This window comes from Psammomys obesus, unplaced genomic scaffold, assembly GCF_907164565.1.
Source record: "Psammomys obesus unplaced genomic scaffold, mPsaObe1.curated_primary_1811, whole genome shotgun sequence".
NCBI lineage: Eukaryota > Metazoa > Chordata > Mammalia > Rodentia > Muridae > Psammomys > Psammomys obesus.
In genome coordinates this window covers 4,240,393-4,263,526 of record NW_026586816.1, presented here as the reverse complement: position 1 = coordinate 4,263,526, position 23,134 = coordinate 4,240,393, and the positions used below count along the sequence as shown (strand labels likewise).

General features: G+C 44.0%; 1 protein-coding gene across 1 annotated transcript in view; it reads left to right on the top strand.

Annotated features, from left to right (window-relative positions):
- The window catches only part of Cfap61 (cilia and flagella associated protein 61), a 256,849-nt gene that overhangs the window by 96,051 nt on the left and 137,664 nt on the right, over positions 1–23,134 (top strand). The window contains exons 15-17 of the mRNA XM_055602635.1: positions 2,672–2,749; positions 8,759–8,965; positions 11,928–12,062. Coding sequence (XP_055458610.1) covers positions 2,672–2,749; positions 8,759–8,965; positions 11,928–12,062 — 420 coding nt within the window. The remainder of the gene's footprint in view (positions 1–2,671; positions 2,750–8,758; positions 8,966–11,927; positions 12,063–23,134) is intronic.

Sequence of the window (23,134 nt, the reverse complement as noted above, 5' to 3'; positions counted from 1 at the left end):
AAATAAATAAATAAATAAATAAATAAATAAATAAATAAATAAATAAAATAAACCTATAAATGTGATCATGTCACATAAAGTGACATGATCACATAGAACTTGATACACACACATATACTTGAGTCAGGATCAGTTTCCCGCTGGTCTCGCTATCCTCTGTCTCCACGTAATGTCACCAGTAGGGGATTCTAAACAACGTGCAAAGGTATATATTTTTTTTATTATTATATCTTATGGCTGCAGGTGTACCTACAGTTATCTAACAATTCAGGTTAAAAGGGGAAATAAGAGGCAGTTGTAAGAATAGCCTTGATGAAACAGTAATGTCTTTAACTTTATTGAATCTCAGCACTTGAGATTAGATTTTAGCATTCTGTGTGACATGGTGAATGGCATGGTGCATCCTGAAGCATGGTGGGTGTTTGAGAAGAAAATGCTTCTACGGATGCATGAAATACCCTTGAACCAGCTGCCATTTTTATAAAATACAATTTTCATTTGAAGAAAGGAAAACTGCTTTTTTGGACTTGGGTATTTAGCCAGCATTTTCTTTTCTTTTTTTCCCCAAATTTTTTTTTTTATTAATTACAGTTTATTCACTTTGTATCCCAGCTGTAGCACCCTCCCTTATGCCCTCCCAACCTCCACCCACCCTCCCTCATCTCCTCCCTGCCCCTCTCTAAGTCCACTGATTGGGAAGGTCCTCCTCCCCTTCCATCTGACCCTAGTCTATCAGGTCTCATCAGGGCTGGCTGCATTGTCTTCCTCTGTAGCCTGATAAGGCTGCTCCTCCCTTGGGTTGGGGGAGAGGGGGAGGAGGAGGAGGTCAAAGAGCCAGCCACTGAGTTCGTGTCAGAGACAATCCCTGCCCCCCTTATTTTCCTAAAGTTAGTTACATGAGTCTATTAACCCGGTCCAACAAGAATTACTCACTCCCTGTGATAAAGTCAAATTAGGAAAGAAAATAGAAATTAAGAAAACCAGTGTCTGCCATCACGAGCTTGACAGTTACCCAGTGCTGAAAGAGTCCTCTCTGATGAGACTGTGGTATAAAAGGTGTGATGGTGTGGAATGGCTCTATATTTGGAGAATCTGTATAGCTTGATAAACCAACTGTTAACAAATATGCAGTGTAATAAGAGCGTGCATAAGCATATAGGTAAGAATTTAGTGGTGGATATAGCGCTCATCAATGAAGCTTCAAACGACGCATCGAAGCACATACCGGGCACTGTCGTGGGGCGTTTCAAAGATATCCACGGTTGTCTGAGATGCTTAGATGCTTGTCTCTTTTCTAAGCTCTATGCTATGAAGACAGACCACAGCTTCTATCATATATGTAAACCAAAATAACATACTGCAGCAGATTGATGACAGAAGCAGATGTGAGAATCCACTGTCTTCTAAGCCAGATTAAAGAGATTTGCAAAAACAGAAAACAATGCCACTCTAAATATTTGTGTTTGGGAAATATAAGGTTTCTTTTATTTTTTTAAAAAATACGTGATTTTTTTAAATTTTTTATTAGTTACAGTTTATTCACTTTGTATCCCCCATAAATAAAAAAAATATAAACTAAATGTGAAATACAAGTTACAAATTTCTAAAAGGCACAGGATAGTCTGTATGATATGGTGCCAAAGGCATTATTCATGAAAGAAAGAATAAGCTGAACTCCATTAAAATTAAAATTTCCCCAATGCAAGAGACAATATAAAAAGACAAGCCTTAGGCTGAGGAAAAATACCTGCAAGAGACATTTCTTATTGAGTATATAAAACACAAAGGCTCCTAAAACCAGAAATAAATAAGATAGAAAACCAGTGTAAAAGTTGACCAACAACCCTGACCATCACCTGAGAAGATGTAAAGGTGATGAGCAAATAAAAAATGCTCTTGTCACAAATTATCTAAGAAATTAAAAAAATACATGATTTATATCAATAAATAATTTTAAATGTATTTTATGTAAAAATAAAATAAAAACATTTTTTGGTAAACATATAGTTTAAAATTTCATTTTATTAATGAGTTTTTCACTTTTTTTAAACTTTTATTAATTACACTTTATTCACTTTGTATCCCCCCATAAACCCCTCCCTCCTCCCCTGCTAATTCCATCTTCCCTCTCCCTTCTTCACACATGCCCCTCCCCAAGTCCACTGATAGGGGAGGTCCTTCTCTCCTTCCTTCTGATCTTAGTCTATTAGATCACATCAGGAGTGGCTGCATTGTCATCTTCTGTGGCCTGGTAAGGCTGCTCCCCCCTCAGGGGGAGGTGATCAAAGAGGAGGCCAATCAGTTTATTATTAATGAATTTTAAAAGCAAATTCATGTACTCTCAGTTTTAATTTCTAACAGAGACTCTCTTTGGAGTCCTCACTGTGAGGTCCTGACATCATTAAGAGCTGGATGCAGGGTAGAAGCAGGGTCTTTGTAAAAGGGACTTTGCTTTGCTTTGTGCCTCATGAACTTGTGTAAATAAATAAATATTCCCTGTAAATAAAACAGATGGAGCACTATTCCCCACTTTAGAGAACGGGGATGAGGGTGGACAGTAGCACTTGGCAATAAATGTTGGTGGGTGCCGATTCTGTTACCAGGGTTACTGCAGCCTTGGTGGTGGTGGCGCTTTCCAGGGTCTAAATGAAACTCACTCTTCCCTTCATAGGATGGAACAGAGCTGCAGGTGTTTGTGGCTGAAGTTGCACAACAAATAGTCGGCATTGCAGTGATCAGAAAAGAAATGGTGAGTTGCGAACGAGGCGGCCCCCCTTGATTGTGATGTTTTATTTCATGAATCAGCCAGCATACAGTGCCTCTTTGAGGTTTCATTGCTTTGACCTAACGGGAATGAATCCTTTCCCTAGAATATATGGTCAGGAACGGGTCTTCCATGTGGCACCCTTTCATGTCTCTCTCCTAAATTAAAAAGGTCTGGATTTTCTGGGTATTGTGGCACATGCCTTTAATCTCAGCACTCTTGAGGTCGAGGCCAGCCTGGATTACATAGTGAGTTCCAGGACAGCCAGCACTACATAGTGGTCTCTGTCATGAAAAATAAACAAAACCACACACACACACACACACACACACACACTTCAAATACTACAAAGACCATGAAAAGATTCTCATCCTTAAAATTCTAATAACTTGCCACCATCCAATAATGATAATGAAAGTCAGTCCCATTGCTGTCACCAAAGGTTTACTAGGTGTGTGTGTGTGTGTGTGTGTGTGTGTGTGTGTGTCCTAGAACCTCAAATCCTGCCAGTGTGTCTCGGTCTCCTTCTGCTGCTTCTGGATCAAGATGCCCTCAGCTCCCTCTCCAGCACCACGCCTGCGTACATGTTGCCATGCTCCCTGCCATGATGATAATAGACTGAAGCTCTGGAACTGTCCGCCAGCCCCAGTTAAATGTTTCCCTTTTAAGAGTTACTGTGGTCATGGTGTCTCTTCACATGAATAGTAACCCTAGCTAAGCCAGCCTGTGAAAAAGATAGAGTAGTTCTTGGGGATCTCAGTTAGTTACATAAAGGTGGGTTGTTATAGAAAGAATGAGAGAACCCCTTCTCTCCTCTTTCAAAGTATCATATAACGGCCTCTCTCTCTCATATGTGTTCATGCTATCACGCACTCTGCCTGGAGGCCTTTACCAGAGCCCAGAACAACATGGTGCACATCTAGTCTCCAAAACACTAGACTATGTAAACCTCTTTTTATGTACAAAACTCTTTTTATGTATGTATGTATGTATGTATAAGGAGGTTATGCATATAAAGAGGTATATATATATGTGTAGGTATATATACATATATATGTATACATACACATATGTATTCATATACACATATGTAAAAAAGGTTGGGTATTATATATATATATATATATATATATATACACACATATATATGGTACTGTGTGTGTGTATGTGTATGTGTCTGTGTACAAACATGTATTACCCAACCTTGGATAAATTTTTTTAGTAGTAATGAAAATGAACTAATGCAAACAGACACTTCCTGCCCTCCAGGCCTACCAGCTGCCTTTTCCTGCTTTACTCTGGTCCTGTGAGCCTGATTGAACTGACAGCGGTGCATGTCTATGGCCTTTGCTCTTCTGTTTGGTTTGACCAAAGAGAGGCCTTGAGGAGGAGGGAGGACAGTGAGGCTGGGTGAGATCACCACTGAGCTTTTCCGATGGCCTTTTCTCCAGGATGTTCTCTTTGTGGAGTCCTTGACCAGTCTTCCATCTCCTCCACTCACTGAGGTCACTCCCGGCCTGCAGTTGCTATCTCACTGTCCCTGCTGATTTCTCTAACCTTCCCCATCCTGTAACTACTCCCTTGGTTGAGCCTACCTACAATTATCCTAATCTATCTCCTGCTCTCATCCCTTCCCAGCATGCTCTAAGATATTTATGATTTTTCCTATGTATTTTTAAAGTTTTCTAGACACCTTTATTTAACTTCTAAATACTAATTTTAGAATATTGGAAGACCATGATTGTTTATTTTGACCCTGTATTCAGTAACCCTTCTAAAGTCTCTTTTCACTGTGAGAGTTTGAAAATTGAACCCCCCCCCCCCTCAGCCACTGCATCACTTTCAGGACATTCCATGCAGAACAGTTAGAAGCCATGATCAGATTCAAAGGACAGAGCTGTGTACTCTGCCTATCAGAGAGACAGAGACACAGACACAGAGAGAGACACTCACAGAGAGGCTGACTTTGTAGAAATCATTATGGTGGCTCTCCTGGCTCCTTCCCGTTCCACCCTCTTGAAGCCTAAGGCAGCTCACAGTTGCTACATAGCGAAACATGAGCTTGACCTTCCCACCCAAGTGCTGGGATTACAGATGTGACCGCTATGCCTGGCTTTATGCTGAGATTACAGATGTGACCGCTATGCCTGGCTTTATGCCTGATTTTTTTTGTCTTTTGTCAGTTTGATTGCATAGACAGAGCAACAGTAAGTGGTAGTGCTGATAAGGCTGCTTTTTATTTGTCTTTATTTTAATGTGATAATTCTATATTTTTCTTCATTAACCTACTTGTAGGTTTTAAGGAGATACCAAATTAAAGAAGCCTTATACTTTTCAGTTATTGATGGTTTCTTTGATGGATAGGTATTTATTTTCTTGATAGGTTTTTGGAGTTTTCTGGATGTTTATAAGGATTTATTCTTTTATTCTTCCTTGATTTTAGTTCTCTTTTTGATTCAAAGTGTCTGGGTCGTACTTTTGGATGGTGGCATATCTGAGTCTACCCATCCATTTTGTCCTCGTGTTAGATACTTAATTGATGGTGATAAAATTCTTGAAGTTTTTACCCTCAGAATTTGAACTGTCACTGTCTCTAGTGTCAAGTGTCGCTGATAAAATCTAACTGGAGGACAACCCCATCCTTAACCCTTTGCAAACAGAAGTGGATTGATTTGCTCTTCTTGGGTCTTTTCGGGAGTGTTTGTCTTATTTGTTTTGCTTTTGAAGAGATATTTTGTTTTGTTTTTGGACGGTTGCTTTTTGTTTGTTTGCTTGCTTATTGTAGATACCTTGAGATTTTATCAAGGAATTCTTGCTTTATGCCTCCGAGGGAAGCATTCTTCTGTTAATCATTTCTTGCTCTCTATTTTCTTCCGTCTCTTATGAAGCTCTGCTTTCGATGGGGTCAGGATCTTCTGAATTGACCCTTTGGCATCTCTTGATAGTAGGAGTTACAGGTCGGCAGACTGATGATGATTTTAGTCATCCCTTGGAGATACTTCCTTCACATTACTTTCATGCCTCTAATTCAGTCTTTGACCGTGATTTTAATATTGTTCAGGTCTCCTACCGGACTCTTTGTCTCAGAGGTGCTATAATTAACTTCCCTTGTTCACTTACAGTTTCTTCTTGATATCAAATTATGTTAAAAGCAAGATTTCTCTTGGGAACCTGTCGGGGCATTATATTGACATTTAAAAATTCTGCCCTGTCCTCTTTATTATCACTTTCCTCACTGTAGCAAGTCGGATGTCTCTCTGCTTTAGTAGTAATTTAGTGTTCTCACAAGTCTCTCCATGTCTTGCCTGACAGATTAAATTGCCAGTGTGGGTGGTTAGCTGGGTTGATTGTCCACCTCCTCTCTGCCACTGCTGGCAGGGCTACCCATGTGTCCAACTGGGAGGTGCAGCCATTCTTTTACTTCTATGCTTAAATGTAGTAGCAGGAAACAGGCGGGGACCCCGCTGTGGACCAAGGTGGGAAAGGCTTAATCAGCCATAAAGTTTCCTTTCAAGGTAACATCGCCTTACATTTTTGCCTCACTTCCACCCCATTGTTCTTTAGAAAATTTATTGTTATTTTAAGGGATTTAAGATGAGAGAAAAATTAGATGTATGTAGGCCATGTGCTGTTTTGGCTCTCCACTTTTTAACTTTTCTGTGATTTCTCAGTCTTGCCTATATCACTCTGTTTTATCTTATGATGTGCAATGTTGCCTTGGTAAGTAAAGTTTTGTGGTATGAAAGCCTCTACACGGTCAGTGAAGATTGAACGGCTCTCCGGATGGCTGTGGGGTAGCACCACTGGCTGGGTGATTGCAAACCCATTTCTGCTGTACTTGGGAACAGCAGCTGGTCACTAGTGGGGTAGGAGAGGCAATGCTTGGTTGCAGATTGACAAGCTTGCTGCTGCCAGCCTTGCTGGCCACACAATAAGTCAAGTTCTTTAATTCTTCAGCCTCTGCTCTTGCTCCAGCTGCATTTGGGTTAATTTTTCCTTTGATGGGACTGTTATTTATACTGTGTTTGAATTTGCATTCTGTGGGTTTACAGTAGAGTCTTGCAAGCCATACTTGTCAAAAATCAATTTTCCTGTCATCAGGAACAGTCACATACACTCTGGATCATTCTGCCTTTTTCTGTGCTCTCAACAGTGTGCACTGGAGAGATAAAGGAGGCTAGGCTGCACCACTACGCAGTTAGCGTGCAAGCCCTGATTCCACTGTAGTGTGAGGAGACACAAAGGCCCTTGAAGTCCAGAGCGGTGTACCCAGGATTTCCCTGGGTACTCACGAGCCCCTTAAGTTATCCCCCATCACATAAACCTGTTACCCATCACAGGAACAGAGTTCTTTCTTCACAGCCCAGTCACGTGCTAAGCGGTGTCACTCGGAGACAGGACATTTCCACACTAGCAGGTGATCAGTAACACTAGTGAGTTTGTCTACTGACCCTCAGATAACCTGTGCCAAGTCCCTTGTGCTGGCTCACTCTTGCTCCTCATGCCCAGAAATATGATGGAACTGCTCTGCTGTGCCATGCCTGACCAGGCATCCAAGACTCGCCATGGTGACGAGCCAAAGGCATAAGGAATAAATCCATGTAGCTGTTGTCTTAGTTAGGGTTTTATTGCTGTGAAGAGGCCCCAAGACTATGTAAACTCTTATAAGGGGGAACATTTAATTGAGGCTGTCTTAGAGTTTCAGAGGTTTAGTCCATTATTGTCATGGCAGGAAACACGGCAGCATGCAGGCAGACATGGGGCTGGAGAAAAAGCTGAGAGTTCTCCATCCAGATGGACAGGCATCAGGCGGTAAACTGGTTTGAACTTCTGAGACCTCAAAGCCCACCCCCTCACCACTAACCACCTCAACAAGGCCACACCTCCCCCAACAAGGCCACACCCCCCAACAAGGCCACGCCTCCTAATAGTACACTCCCTGTGGGCCTATGGGGGACATTTATTTTCAAACCACACAGCCATCTTCCCCAGACAGGCCACCAGAACAGGTACGTGCTTTTTACTTTAAAAGAACCTGTAAACCAAGCATGGCAGTGTGCATAAACCTGTAATCCCACACCCAGGAGGCTGAGGAAGGGGGATCACTAGTTCTAGGCCAGCCTTGGTTACAGAGTGAGTTCAGGGTGAACCTAAGCCACCTAGGGAGACTGTGTCTCAACAACCAAGGGCTGCAGACAGAGCTCAGGGGTAGAACACTTGCCAAGCATGCTCAAGACTCTCAATTCAACCCCCAACACTGAAAAAAGAATTAAAGACAAGATGAGGAACAATGGAAGAAACAAACATATTTCTCTTACTGCACTATTTGTACGTGTGTGTGTGTGTGTGTGTGTGTGTGTTTTCGTGTGTTTGTGTTTGCTTGCTTGCTTATCCACGTGGGTGCATGTGTGTGTGCATGCATGGGGTAGCCAAAGGTTATTTCTCAGGAACAGTCTGCCTTGTCTTTTGAGAGAGGGCCTCCCATTGATCTGACATTTTCTGAGTAAGTAGGTAGGTAGGCTGGCTAGTGAGCTCTAGGAATCCTCCTGTCTCCATCTCCCCAGACTGGGATTACAGTCTATGCCACCATACCAGGCTTTTTGCATGGGTTCTGGGGTACCAACTAAGGTCCTTATGCTTGCATGACACAAACTTTACCAAGTAAGCTATTCCCCAGCCCCACCTGTTTCTCTCAGGTGATTGTCTGTTTCTCTCAACATGTATGCATATAATCTGCTTAAAACATCCTTTCTCACCTGGGTGAAGTGGCACATGCCTGTAATCCCAGCACTTTCGGAGGCAGAGGCAGGTATATTTCTGTGAGTCTGAGGCCAGCCAGGTCTACAGAGTGAATCCAGGACAGCCAAGGCTCCACAGAGAAGCCCTGTCTCAAAATTAAAAAAAATAAAATAAAAAATAAACAACCAAACAAGCAAGCAAACAAACAAACAAAAACAAAACAAAATCACTATCCTTTCTCTGCCTCTTCTCTAGGATATAGAGTACATACGATCTCATTATAACATTGAGGATTTCATCTACTTCAGCCACCATCAGCAAGAAGAACATGGGCGCTTGAACCATTTTGCCCTCAACCCTATTTTTCGACACTATACCAAGTTTTTCCTAAAGGAGATTCTTCGATTAGGCTATAAGTCATGCCTCTACTACCCTGTCTACCCACAGTGCCGGGAAGGCAAGGTAAGTGGCTGGCTCGGCTTTCCCCTCAGGCACATCTGTGTGTGCCACACCCTGTTTGCTCCTCTCCATATGGCTCACTATAGCATGTACCTGAGTCTCCACTCGCCATATTTGATTAGGCCACTTGCTTCACTGCGGTGAATGTCCAAGAGGCTCCCACTTGCTGAAACAATCAGAAACAATGTAATCGAACAAATTTGTCTGCGTTTCTAGATCAACAAAATGACAACTGAAAGCTATAGGAAAACATCACTGTAAGAGACAAGAACAGCACAGCATTTCTCATGGTGTAAACAAAGCCAAGAGGAAGCTATCATGTTCTTGGAAACAGAGAACCCTATAGAAATGAGTAGAATAAATTAGTTCCATCCTGTAAAATTGGTGTGCTATCCACTGCATTCCAAATGAAATTTATAACCATTTCCACAAAAATAATGGACGAAAGGAAGAGATGTACAGTTCTGACAGAACTCTGCCATAGGGAATACCTCTATAATCCCACCTGACACTTGCTACACTTCCAAAGGGTAACACAGTAATAGAGACAGTACCGTGCATCTGTTGTATCTCCCCACCCCAAATGCCAGCTCAGATCACCTCCACATCCTCCTCTCGCCCTGCTTTAGTGATCTTGAGGGCGCATTTGGCCATGCATGCTGTGAATTTGCCTTTTATTTCACAGGCTGGAGCCTCAGTTCCCAGGAGTGTGATATATGCATGCAAACACCTCACATGCTCACGAGCTGTGTCCTGTGTGTTCCACAAGTCCGTTCAAGCCCAATTCCCGAGGGGTTGTCTCACAGTCATTGACATTGGTCCCCTTGGTGTGGACTCTGAAGGTGATGGGTTTCGACTATCAGGCTGAGGAGACGTTGTCCCTTCAGTTTCTGGTCATGACCTCAAGCTTTGCCACGTTCTCTTGTTCTGCCAAGAGCCCTTGACACTGTCACATTTTTCCGTGGTGTCCACGAGGAGCTAAGTGGAATTTCAGGTGCTCTTACGCGTCAAAGTATTTCTTAGACAGTCTGTAGGTGCGTTAGCACACACACCTGTACTAGCTGTGCCTATGGATCGCTTTAAACAAAACAGCTGCAGGAGCACCTATGGGAAAGAAGGAAGAGCAACTCGGAAAGGAGTTTTCATGAGACAGGGACTCCTGCTTCAGTGAGGTTTGGTTTGGGTTTGGCATGGTGTTTGTTTCCCCTGTAGAATGTAGCAGGACAGCAGCATGATTAATGACACGGAAGAAAACAGCTGTAGAGGAAAACCCTGGACCCGAACAATCTCCTTCACTTTACACTTGACTGAGTACCAACTGTGTGGCCTTCCAGGTGTGAGATTAAATTCTTGGTTTCTATTTACCATGCTGCCTGGATGTGCCAGATGAGGGCAAAGCTGATCTGCATCTGTAGTAAAGACATCTTGGGCGTTTATTTCACTGTACCAGTGTCTGCTTCCCGAGCAGTGGGGGGGGGGGGGGGGGGGCGTGCTGCTTGTAAGGCATGGAACACATTTGGGAACAGGTTTCCTTAGTCATGCTGCCAGCTGATTCACTCACACACATGAAAAAACAAGAGCAAGAAGCTGTTCCAAGTCACTGGAGAGAGAATTCCCCAGCCCCGCCCCAAGTCCTCTAACAGTGAAGTGGAGCCACTTGGATCTCAGTGGCTCTCTTTACCTCCTGTGAGGACCTGCATCAGGACACAGACTGTGGTTCTCCACCTGAGGCTCAACCCCCGAGGGAGATGCATATCAGATACCCTGCACATCACAGATTTCCATTACCATTCATAAGAGTGGCAAAATCACAGTTATGAAATAGCAACCAACTAATTTTGTGGTTGGTGGGGGTCCACCACAACATGAGGAACTATATTGAAGGGTCGAAGCATGAGGAAGGTTGAGGAGCATGGACATAGATGTTCATAGACATGAAACCAGCACTCTGGCCAGGGCTTCCTGGGTTCTGTTTTTCAGTCGTGTGAAGTAGGAGCGTGAGGAATAATGGTGAAGGATTCTAGAAAGCTTTCCTGGCAGCTTGTAGAGATGTCCATGGCTACTTTTAAAGCAGAGCGTGTGTCATACACAAACCCTTCTATCTATTAAAGTACGATTAACATTCTGCTTCACTTTTTTGCTCTCTGACTTCAGTTTGGTAAGTAGATACATCATTGCCAGCCTGGCTTTTCACAGTTTTACACTTGAGGTTGAAATGATTTCTTGGCCCCAAGTTGTGTTTTGATTTTGTTTTTTTAATTTCTAAGATTTCATAAATGTCAGAGTCACCTTTCTCTGACAAGTTTTAAAAACCAGCTAAAATTAATATTTAAAGCATTGTTGTAAAAATGATTTATTATCTATTTCAACAAGCATAAATACAGCTCACAACTTAGTCATAATGCAAATCAAAATCATTTGGTCCTCTTCTCCTATCTCCACTTTCCAGTTTTATTCTTTCATAAGACCCTCATTTAAAAAAAAAATAAAACAAACCCAAGTGACGTTGCGGGAGTGCTTCCACATCTGGGCTAAGTTGCCCCCCGATGGCATTTTTATCTGCATTCATTAAAGCAGCTTGTGCCAGACACACAAAGGTTAACAGGACTCAGATAACACAGCTTAATGGGGTCAAATCAAGCTGATTCATGATCACTGTGGAGAAGAATATTCTCCTGGGGGAAATACTTGTACTGAAAAATCCCATAAACCAAACCACTTGTTTATCTGTCATTCCCACAGAGATAGTAATGTAATTACTCTCATAATTATCTTCATTAGTGTCAGGCATTATCTACAATTCATTCCTCTGCTCGAAGAGTATGTTTGTTTATTTGCTGATTTTTTTTCCTCCCCTCTCTGACTTGGCCGAGCTAAGAGTTTTGTATTTGTCAAGCAGCACGCAGACATCTGTGCCGCGCCCCTGACATTCTCCCCCGCTGAAACAGAGATCGCTGTCTTTCAGCTCCAGAGCTCTCACTCCCACTCCCTGACATCTGCCCTTCATTACTTGGTTCCCGTGCGACCACGACGACAGATTGTCTATCCTCTGGAAAAGCTTGGCATAAACGCTCCATCAAAGGAGGTCTCCAAGGATCAGGTGGGTAGCAGGGCGGCAGGCAGGGAGGCATGGTGCCAGCTCCCACAGGCTTGGCAGATGGGGTGGCAGCCCTGTCTTCACTGAGCAGGCTGCTTCTTAATTACAGGGAACCTGGCGCTCAGACCCTTACAGGCGAAGCCTTGCCCTCAAGTGGTTATTTCACAGTAGGCCTAAGACAGTAGCCACATCCCTCTTCAGAGGAGATAGCAGGGACACAGTGCATGTTGTTGCTGGTCCCTGGACACATGAGTGGCCTAGAGCCACGTCCACCTAGCATATTTCTGTCTCTTTTCCATGCCCTCAAAAAAGAAGAATCCCCTTCTATTGACTGTTTGCTTTTAAGTCAGCCAGTGGTCTTTTTGCTGCTAGGACAAAGCCACAGAAAAATGTCATGCTGGAGATGTTTGGGTCTTGAGCTGTTATTTTGTTTTGTTGTTTGTTTTGTTTTTAACACGCACACACACAAACTCCTGTGGGAAGTCAAAAGGGGTAACGGCCTTGCTCATTTTACCTGCCTTGAGGTAAAAGGTTACCCTGGGATACCTCTGTGACCAGACAAGAAAAGGGGCTGGAACCTGTGTGTTCATGGATGTGAACACACAGCTCTTGTGTGTGTGTGTGTGTGTGTGTGTGTGTGTGTGTGTGTGTGTGTGTGGTTGTAGTAATGTAAGTGGAAAAACATAGTCATGTTAACTTAACCAACTTGTAGGCTTTCAGTGTGCTGGGTACTTTGAGTTTAAAAACAAAATATCTTGGTGATTAAGATTTGCCCTTCCTGAAAGCTAAAAGGGAAAGGGAAAATTTAAGTGTTTAAAACATCGTGTCTGGGGGTTGGAGTCTATAAGTTGCTTCTCAGAGTTGAGGAAATTCCTCAGCCTCAGCACCGAGGGAAGGTGTGAACACCAAGCCCCCAGCTCGGCTTCACATGGGGTAGGGACTGCTCAGACCGAGCGTAGAGGCCGCTTCAAGTCTTACCTGATCCTTCTGTTGGTAAAGTAACAAAATTTATATTTATCTTCTAGCAATTACAAATTTATATTTGAGGAGAGACTGAAAATGAACAGCAATTTGTTTTTTTGTTTTTTTTTGTTTGTTTGTTTGTTTTACTTTTTTGTTACGGAAGGTGGCAAGCAGATATAATTATATAGATGGCAGTTGTCTACCGCGCCCCTGTGAGGAGAGACCTTTCCCTTACTGTTCTTTTAATATGTTCAATCTGTCATAGTTTTAACAAAATTTTAGTTCCTGGGAAACCGAGATTCAAAAAAGCAAGGATGGACAAAATCCGAGTTCAGAAATGTTACTATTAGATTTCACAGACATAGAATTACTCTGCCAAATCTCTGTAGAAGCTTTCATACGTCTAGGTCTTCATAGACCAGATTAGTTCACACATGGCTTTTTATTCCAAACCACACCTTGAGAACTGAAGTCTCCATCTCCTCAGTACCTGGGGGCAAGTACCTGATTTTCTATTCTTGGCCAGTTTGGGATCTTTCTTCTCCTCACATACTTCCCCTTCCTCCAGAGTCATTTTGAAGCAAACCCGGGGCATATTCTTAGCGTCTGTAAAGGTAAGATATGCATGGGCCCACGTGGAGGACAAGGGGGCCTGTTTCATGTGGACATCCTAGAACTAGACATCCAAATTGGGGCAAAGATAGTGTTTCTGAGTCAGAGATAGTTGCTACATGGTGTATCTGCTGTCTCTGAAGCAGCTTCCATGGGTCGTACTGATCAGGGGGGATGGGGCCTCAGGAGGCGGGATCTCATCTCGTGATGCTTTGTAGCTTGTGTATCAGGTCCAATAAAGATGAAATACCTTCATATAGACAGGGCTGGGCCAAGAGAAGGCCTTGTGCTTTAGGGAGGCTCCCATGACTTCAGCCAACACGCTTATGGAATGAGCAGGAGTGCTTGAGGCATACTGAGCTGCTGCACGGAGCATGAACATGTTGTTCCAAACATGCAAGACGAACCTGCCTCTGAGAACCTCTGGAACTGGACCACACTGAGATACACTGCAGCTCCAGGTGGAGAGAAAGTCAGAGAAAACATTTTATTTCATTAAAAACAGATGATTCTAGCATTACTTCCCAGGTTGGTGTGATTTGAAATCATTGCTTATGCTTGCTAACCCTTTTCCTGCTCATGTCAGGATGTGTGACTCCTTCTCTTTCTAAAGTCCTGGTGCACGTTGAGGCCCGATGGAGAGTGAGTTTAAACCTGGGGTCCAGGAAGAAAAGCAGTCACTGGGCTGGTGAGAAAAACAGCGGAGCGGATGTTGGCTTGCTACACCGTGCTGCGGTGTTTACAGTGCTGGTGGCGCCGACTGTGTAAGAAATGCCTCTCCCGTTACTGGGTCCTAACACAGGGTTTTAGTGAGATTAAGATTCAGCAAGACGTTGGGAAAGTAAGTTGGTGGCCGTTAGCCTATACAGTTCCTGTATAGATCGTCAGCTTTGCATAAAACAAAGAGCTGTGAATGTTTCAGGACCCATGAATAGTGTCTGGGCTGGCGCCACTTGTCCAGAGTGTGAAGCCTTCTGTTTGATCCCCAGTACTGCCACAGACAAACCACACAGCAGCAACACAAGACTTGAGTGCCATTTTGGAAAACAGTAAAGGTCCAATCAAAGGTTCAGCAACATTGTAACTCACATAGAATATTCACAACCTGAGTTGCTGATTTCTATCATTTAAAGTTGTTTTTCTCTTAAAAAAAAAAACATTTTAAGTGAGTTTAACCTTTTGAACAACTGTCTGAAATAAGTTGAGGCTAATAGGATTGTTTGGGGAGGAATTTCGGTGTGGTCCTAGTACGCCCCTGTTTGAGAAGAGTGACAGAACCCCGGCAGTTGAACCGTGTCGGGCTGAGTGATCACCACCTCTCACAGACTTCCATTTACCCTGTGAGTCTCACATCCCTCTGCCACACGCATCAGCTTCCACACCTCACTGGTGTCGTTTCTCTCCTGCCACTTGCTTTTCATGCCTTTTATCTTGTTTGGAGCATCTCTCACTTTCACCTAAGAAGCCGGTCTTCAAGGGGACAGATCACTCCAGGCATGAATAATGGGATAGAATGCGTTTCATCTCGGTGGGCTGCCAATTTGAATCTGGCACAGGGCATCGGTGATTCAAATTCATCACTGCGTGGTCAGGCAACGCGCCCTCCCCTTCTCAGCCTCCCCTCCCCACTCTGCTACAGAGCTTCTGTCTGGTTTGGGCGTGCACCTTTCCAGTGGCTTCTATTAATAGACACCTCACTGCAGAGCAGGTCATAGGAAATGCATTCATCTTCATCACACCTTGTAGAAGCTGACCCCCAAGAGTCACAATAATATTTCTATAGCTGACCATAGGAATTTATGAATAAGAGAGAAGGCTTTTCCTGGCCAAGGCCGTCATCCACGCCACAGGCCTGGAAGGTTCTTTATTCGGTTTGAACGAGCCATCCTGGCCTGTGCACATATATTCTAAGCTCTTGTCATGGAAAATTTCATTTAGATGGGGCATCAGAGCGCGCCGTTGTGAGCAGTGTGATCCTGAGAAGTACTCCAGATTCACCTGAATTTTTTGTGCAGACAAACTAACTAAAGATTGGAGCGAGCTGCCTTTGACTTACTTTGGAGGTCTGTGGAGAATCTTGATTTTTTTTTCCCTCTCCTGTCTGTACCCTAGAGGGATTTTTGAGTTGACTGTGTTACTGCCATTACTCTTGGGCAAGATGCCAGTATATCTAACAGTATATTAATTTTTTATTTAATGTATTTCTTTTACGTGTTTGAGTGTTTTGCCTGTACATGTGTCACCATATGCTTGCAGTACCCGCAAAAGCCAAAAGAGAGCGCTGGATCCCCGGGAGTGGAGTTACAAACAGGCATGAGAGGCTGGGAAACTTAACCAGGTCCTCAGAGCCGTCTGCCCTGCCCCTCACTTACAGCCTGTCTACAGCGGTAGACAGGGAGGGGGTAGAAGAACTGGGACTCACAGTAGGACTGCACTGAAGAATTCCTGGGGTGCCTGTGCTTTGTGTCCCCTGTACTTCCTGTGCTTCCCCTTGGGGTGCGTAACAGTTATTTATAATATAATGCTAAACTCCAGAAATTTGCCTTAGGACCCACTGTCTTTATTATTCACTAAGGTTCTTACGGTCTGCTCTAATTATTTTATTCTGCACCTTGCTTGATTTGCAGTGGTCATACATGAAGGTATGCACTCCTCCCCCTCCTGAGAAATCGTACCTTCAGTGTGATCAGCTCTGAGGTTTGTTGTTGTTTTTCTGGTAATTAGTGGCAGTCTGCTGAAACGTGGACTAACTTCTTTGAAGGCCTCCATTTGTTTTTTCTACATCTCCCTTTGTCCTTCTGGGAGGAAAAATGGCGCATACCTAAGCCCCAGCCCCACCCCAGAGCTGCATGTTGGCCCGCCCTTTCCTGGTATGTGGTCTCAGGAAGATGTCACTGGCTGGCTTTCAGTTACCCTTTGAATTGCCCCTTTTCATCTGGGCTGCTCTTCCCCAGTCCAGCTATAATTACCATCTGATGGACGGTTACTGGATTCTGTTGCACTTAGGCATCTGCTGCCTTGGGAAATCGCATTATTCTCCCAGCACCTGCTAGGTTTTCAGACTGCCCTGGGCTGTAGTTGCGGTTGAAGTGTGTAGTATGGTTTTTTTCCTAAATTTTTTTAAACAAACAAACAAACAAAAATCCACACTTTCTTAGTTTGTCCTTGGGGGATGATTATAAAATTGTAAACTTGTGTTTTTTGGCATCATTCATCAATGCACTGATCATTATTAATATCATCACAAAGAAGCTTCCTCAACATGAAATTAAGTCACCTTCAGTCACTCCCGGGGTCTAGTTTGATCTTTCAGCCCCATTCTCAGCCACTTTCCACATGTTCATGCTCCTCATGGGAAACACATCTCCTTAGAGTAGTGGCGAGCCCTTTCCTCTGTGCCTTGTAGGAAATGAATTCCTTCACAGGCTCCCTCTTTTCTTAAATAATATACTTCTGTGTCGTTTCCCCCAGTTCTCTGACACTACTGAGTTAAGCAATGTGGTGTGTTTGCAGACATCAGAGTGGTTTGTAAGCCAGTGGTTTGTCCTCGTGTCTCTTTTCCCTTAGAAAGTGATAACTGCCAGCCCTCCTGTGGCTTGCTGAGATCTGGCTAAAGGCTCGCTGTGACCTTCCTATATAATTGTCACATCAGCACTTACTGCTGGGACCATTCTCCCCATAGAGGGATGTGTGTGTGTGTATGTGTGTGTGTGTGTGTGTCAGGGCGGGAGTGACTTGTTCAAAGACTGGTTCATTGCCAGCCCTTTCCAACCAGGCAGTCAGTTGCCAAACTCTCACTTTTAGCCATGACTTGCAGACTTTATTAACTAAAATGTAAACCTGATGCCATGGCCATTCTAGGGAACTGCACACAGAAAAAGTGGGCAACTCAACAGTAAACATTTTAAATCATTCCCATCGTGAACACCAGCCACTTAACCAAACCATGACCTACAAACAAACAAAATCCAGGAAAAAAAAAAAGACCTGCTAGTGTTATACCCAGTTCGAGAGCCCCCAAAAGATCTATAGGAATTGACTCCGTTGGAAAACACATGAGGGTCTTTTTATTGTAAATTACAAGCTGCAGCTTGGGCCCAGAACAGCTGAGAGCACTGCGCCCAGGTTAGTTGGGTGATATATAGATTCTGGTCCCTCCCAGCATGCCCAATTCCTGCCTGGCAAGCATCTATTGGTCAAAATGTTACATTTTGAATTGATTGGCTATAGGAAGGTCCCCAGACCTTAATGACCTGGTGTCCCTCCCTAGGGGAATGGGCCAGTGTCCTAGCAACTGTTATCTCCAGTGGGTGGGGAAAGAATGCAGTAAGGCGGTCCTTCCCCTCAGGGCATTACTGGACTTCTCCACTCACCTACTTCAGGTCTTAATAATAGTTAATTTACCTTTTGGTCTCTCACCAGGTCCCGCCCGCTCTAGACAGTTTCTGCTCTTAGTGTCAGTCCTGTACCAGCCTCTGGCTAAGCGAGGCTGGGGAGAAGCGGGCTGGTGTGCTCGGCCAGTCTGAGACACCAATAGATGAAGGGTATCTATAATTCTCTCTGTGTTGTATCAGCGTGCTGTCACAAGCCTTGCAGAACTGTGGTGGCAGCTGCTATGAAGGGAAGAAAAATATGATCCCACGTGGTAGTTGTATGACAAACTTCTCAAGATTCAGCCTTCTATTGAATGGGGCTCGGCAGTGTTCTTAGCCTATTACAGGAGTGCTTGGTGACTTACTTGGGGAGCTAGTGGCACAAGTGACAAATGCTGGATGATATTAAAGAGTCGGACTGTGAGAGGATAGCAACATGATGAGAATAAGTCATGAAATTGATGTCAGTATCTTAGCAGTATTACCAACCAATGTCAAATCTTATCCTTTAGTGGAATAATGGTGCAGGACAACCTCCTTCCGCAAAACTATATTGTGGTATAAACAATAGGTAAGATCAAGAAACAGAAAGTAGATCTGTACACACACACACACACACACACACACACACACACACACACACACACGTTATTTTTCCAGGAATAAAATTCTGTGACAAAGGCAACTTAGGAAGGGGTTTATATGCGGTCAGTTCTATCATGGTGGGGAAGAAGGCAGAGAAGCTGCAGATAGCTGCATTTGTGGCCAAGAAGCAAGAGTAATGAATGTCTGTGTTCAGCTCACTTTTTCCTTTTTATTCAGTCCAGATTCCCAGCCAAGGGAATGGCACCACCCAGAGTGGGTAGGCCTTCCTCCCTCAATTAAACCTAGCCAAGAAAGTCCCCCACAGTCATGTCTGGAGGTCCACCTCTCAGGTGAGTCTAGATCTCACCAAGTTGATAACTGAGCTCAGTCACTATAATACCTTACAAGCTACAGTTTCGTGAATTAGTGTATTTTTGGAGTTATGAAACCATCACCACTGCCTAGGTTGTTAGTATTTTCTCTCTTACCCTTGCTTCCTACTCCAAGTCTTTGACAACTGCAGATGTGTTTTCTGTCTCTTGAGCTTACCTGTTTTGGATACTTTATACAACATGTGGTATTTTGTGACTAGTTTCTTTCACTTAGCCTGATCTCAGAGTGCACCCATGTGGTAGCAGGTGTTTGTGCTCTGTTCCTTTTTACTGCTGAATATTATGTTGTGTGGATAATGACATATTCTATTTATTCTCCGGTTGTTGGAAATTTCAACTGTGTCCACTTTTTGGTTATTGTGAATAACTGTGCTATGAAAATTCACATACTTTGTTTGTGTGTTCATTTCTTTAGACTGTATATTTTTGAAGTGGAATTTCTGGATCTTCCCAGAGACTGCTCCGTTTTTTCAATCCGTCATTTTTAGGTTAGATATAGCATTCTGGCCACTAAATGGTAAAATGCTCTTCCTTCAGGGCCAGTGATCTGGGGGCACCTGACGTTTTTCTGGTACTCTGTGAGAGCCTCATACAGACATGGAGACTGTGTTTCTCATGAAGTCTCAGTTACTTTTTATTTAAGCAAAGATATTGTTTAAAATACGATTTTTCCTGCTTTTACCTGAGGTGTTCACCTAGACGTATGGGCTTCCTGTGTTCCTGAAGCAGCATTTAGAGGAGAGTGCGTTGCAGATACCCATCTGAACCCAAGAGGGAGACAGAGAGGACTCCTGTGTCTTTAAGCTGCTGAGAGCCCTTTGTCCACGCCATCCCAGTGATGGTGTTGCCCTTAACAAGAGTTGCCAAGTTTTCCAGCAGATTAAAACAAATCCCCTGTCCCCAGGCCTTTCCCAGATGCTGACTGGGTTCTTGTCACAGCTCCTGAGGTGTGAGAGGGGCATCCTGTTTCCCTGCAGAGCCAGCATGAGGAGCTCAGAGGTTCCAGAAGCCCCAGGGAACACATCAGCTGCCTGCCACGGAGCCGTCAAAGGCTGTGGCTCAGAGGCTGCGGTGGTCCTGTGCTCTCAGGATGGAGCTGGTCTTCGTGGCCCAGTGGCTTCCTTAGAGTTTGCCTCTGGGGAGGGCAAGACTGGCAGTGCCAACAGGTGGCTTGGCTCTGGGTATCTTAAAATACTTGCTACGGTAAAATGACAAAGGGGATGATTAGAACTATGGATGCTGACTAGAGAAGGTATATCTTTCTCCTTTATTAAAAATCAAATATCAAGACAAAAATCAGTACAGGTTTATGGTAGAAAGAAATAGACAAAATCAGCACCAAATTCACCTTTTCTATAGACAAGCCATCTTTGGAAATATTGTGGTGTAAGCCAGGCATGATGGTGCAACGCCTTTGATCGAAGCACTCGAGGAGGCAGAGGCAGGCTATGAGTTCTAGGCCAGCCTGGTATACAAAATGAGGCCAGGACAGCCAAGGCTACACAGAGAAACCCTGTCTTGAAAAAAATATATATATATGTAATATATATATAGTTATTATGCATGTATATATATATATATATATATATATATATATATATATATATATACTATACATATATATAGTGGTATTTAGGGGCTGAAGTAACAGATGTCAGTAAAGTGCCTGTATGCGAGCATGAGGACCCAAGTTCAATCTTCAGAGCCGGCACAGAAAGCGAGATGTGGTGGTGTGTGATCGTGATCTGAGCATTAGGGAGGTAGAGACAGATTTCCAGGGGCTCTCAGGCCGGGAGTCTAGCCTTACTGTTGAGTCCCAGGTTCCAGTGGGAAAAAAGTCCCTGTTTGAAAAATCAAGGTGGATGGTGCCAAAGGAATGACACCTGAGGTTGACACCTGGCTTTCACATGAATATGTACTCCTGTTCCCCACCACCACACACACATGCCTTTTCAAACACACCCTTCACCACCACTGTGTGTGTGTGTGTGTGTGTGTGTGTGTGTGCGTGCGTGTGCGTGTGTGTGTGTGTGTGTGTGTTTAGATCATTTTCGGTGAAAAAAGCCCCAGTTGACTGAGGTGCCATGGTGCTTTGAAGGATGCCCTTTTCATCAATCTGTTGTGGCTTCCTTCCTATGTCCCCTCCTATTCTGGCACAGCTAGGCAGCTTCCATTGGCAGGAACTGCTATTGCCCCGATGAAGGAACACTGCTCTCTCCACTGGACTCTTCAGCTCATGCTTTTATCAGATACCCGAGGTGAGGGGAGCTGGGGAGTGAGGTGAACAAGAGGCCCTCAGGACTTGTGGGAACATCACAGGGCTGCTGGATTTTCTTTCCTGTTGCCAGTGAACACGCTCACTGCGTCTGGGCTCTCTTCTGTACCTGGATACAAAGTGGGCAAGACGTGACTTTTCTGGTCAATTTTAGCTTATTAAAGCTCCCTGGGCCACTTCAGCTCACAACACATGATTGTAATTCTATAATTTGTCTTACGTAATGGCAGAAACTTGATTTCCATGCAAAGGTCAGCCAGTTCCTGTCTTTCACCAGTCCCCTCCCACTTTATCATTTAACTGGCAGTTTTATCATTATTATTTTTTTTTTGAAAGCCTGTCAGTTTTTTCCTCCTCAGGAATTTAGGAATAATTGTGATCCTTCTAAAAATGGGGCCATGGGGCACTCTCCACATGTCCTGCCCCAGGACAGACACTGCTCTCCCCTTGGTGTGTTACGGGGGTTTCCTCAGAGATGGCCCTCTCAGCCTCCCTGCCTGTGCTGGAGCCAGCATACTCGTGTTCCCAGGTGGTCCTACAAGGAAGGCCCTCAATCAAGGCTCGTTTTCCTGGGGACCGGCAAATTCCACCAGTACAGGCTGCAGGCTGGCCTGCCACACCTACCAGGGGCTTGTTTTCACTATAGCATCCTGAGGTGAAGCTCTGCAATGCTCTCTGAGGCTCAAGGCAGGACCCTCCCACCTCTTTCCTGAAAGCTGGAGGCCGGGGTCTCCAGATGTAGAACAAGCCAGTAGTTTTACGGAACTCTCTAGAAAGCCAGGAAGATCTTTGTTATATCCTTCCTCTGACATTTTTTTTTTTAAAAGGATTGAAAAACAAGCCTACAGGGGCTAGAGAGGGTTGTTAGCATCTCTGGGACTGATGTACAGGCCTGTGGGAACCATCTGATGTGGGTGCAGGGCTCTCAAGTGTCTGGGGGAGCAGCAAGTGTTCTTCACTGCTGAGGCATGTGTCTAGCACCAGTCTGTGACAGGTTCATGTTGGGTGGGATCTTTAAATGCCACGTGGTTCACAGCTTATAGCCCTCCATTTCTCCTGGATTTTTTTTTTTTTTTTGAATGGGGGCAGTGTATCATACTATAGCTAAAGCTGGCCTGGATCTCACTGTGGAACCCAGACTGGGCTTAAACTCATGGCCACCCTCCTGCCTCAGCTTCCTTTCCTCCTCCCAAGTATTATAACCGCTACATTCTCTGTCACTGGGCTAGTGGTGGAACCCAGAGCCTCACCTATTAGGCGGGTTCTTACCACTGAACTACCCTCCCATCCCTGATTCTGATATGAGGTGGAGGGGTGTTTCTGAGGAATGAGCTATTGTCCTCAAGCTTCAGTGGCCTCATTTGACATCTCTTTGATGCTATACTGACATCAGGACCTATGGCTTTTCATTGTGACCAGTTCCCTTACATTGGTCAGTTACTTTTTAACCTATCTATATATTTTTATCAACAATGCTACTATGTTCGAACATGTCTGATAGCGAAGCTACCATCTTTTAAATGAAAACTCATCTTGTGATTAAAAATGAAGACTTGTAATTGCTGACCTTGGTAAGGTGGCACTGTGCCCGTCACTGTACAGAGAATATACCCTCTCACAGTCAGAGATTTTCATGGCGGGTGTGCATCGTGCAAAGTCTTCTGTCTTCCTGTTTTCCTCTAACTCAGTGGCTCTCAACCTTCCCAGTGCTGTGACCCTTTAATAGAGTTCCTCATGTGTGGCATTTTCATTGCAATGTCATAACTGTAATTTTGCTATTGTTATGAGTTGTAATGTAAATATTTTTTGGAGACAGAGGTTTGCCAAAGGAGCCAAGAACTACTGAACAGCCCACAAAGGTTGACCCACTCAGAA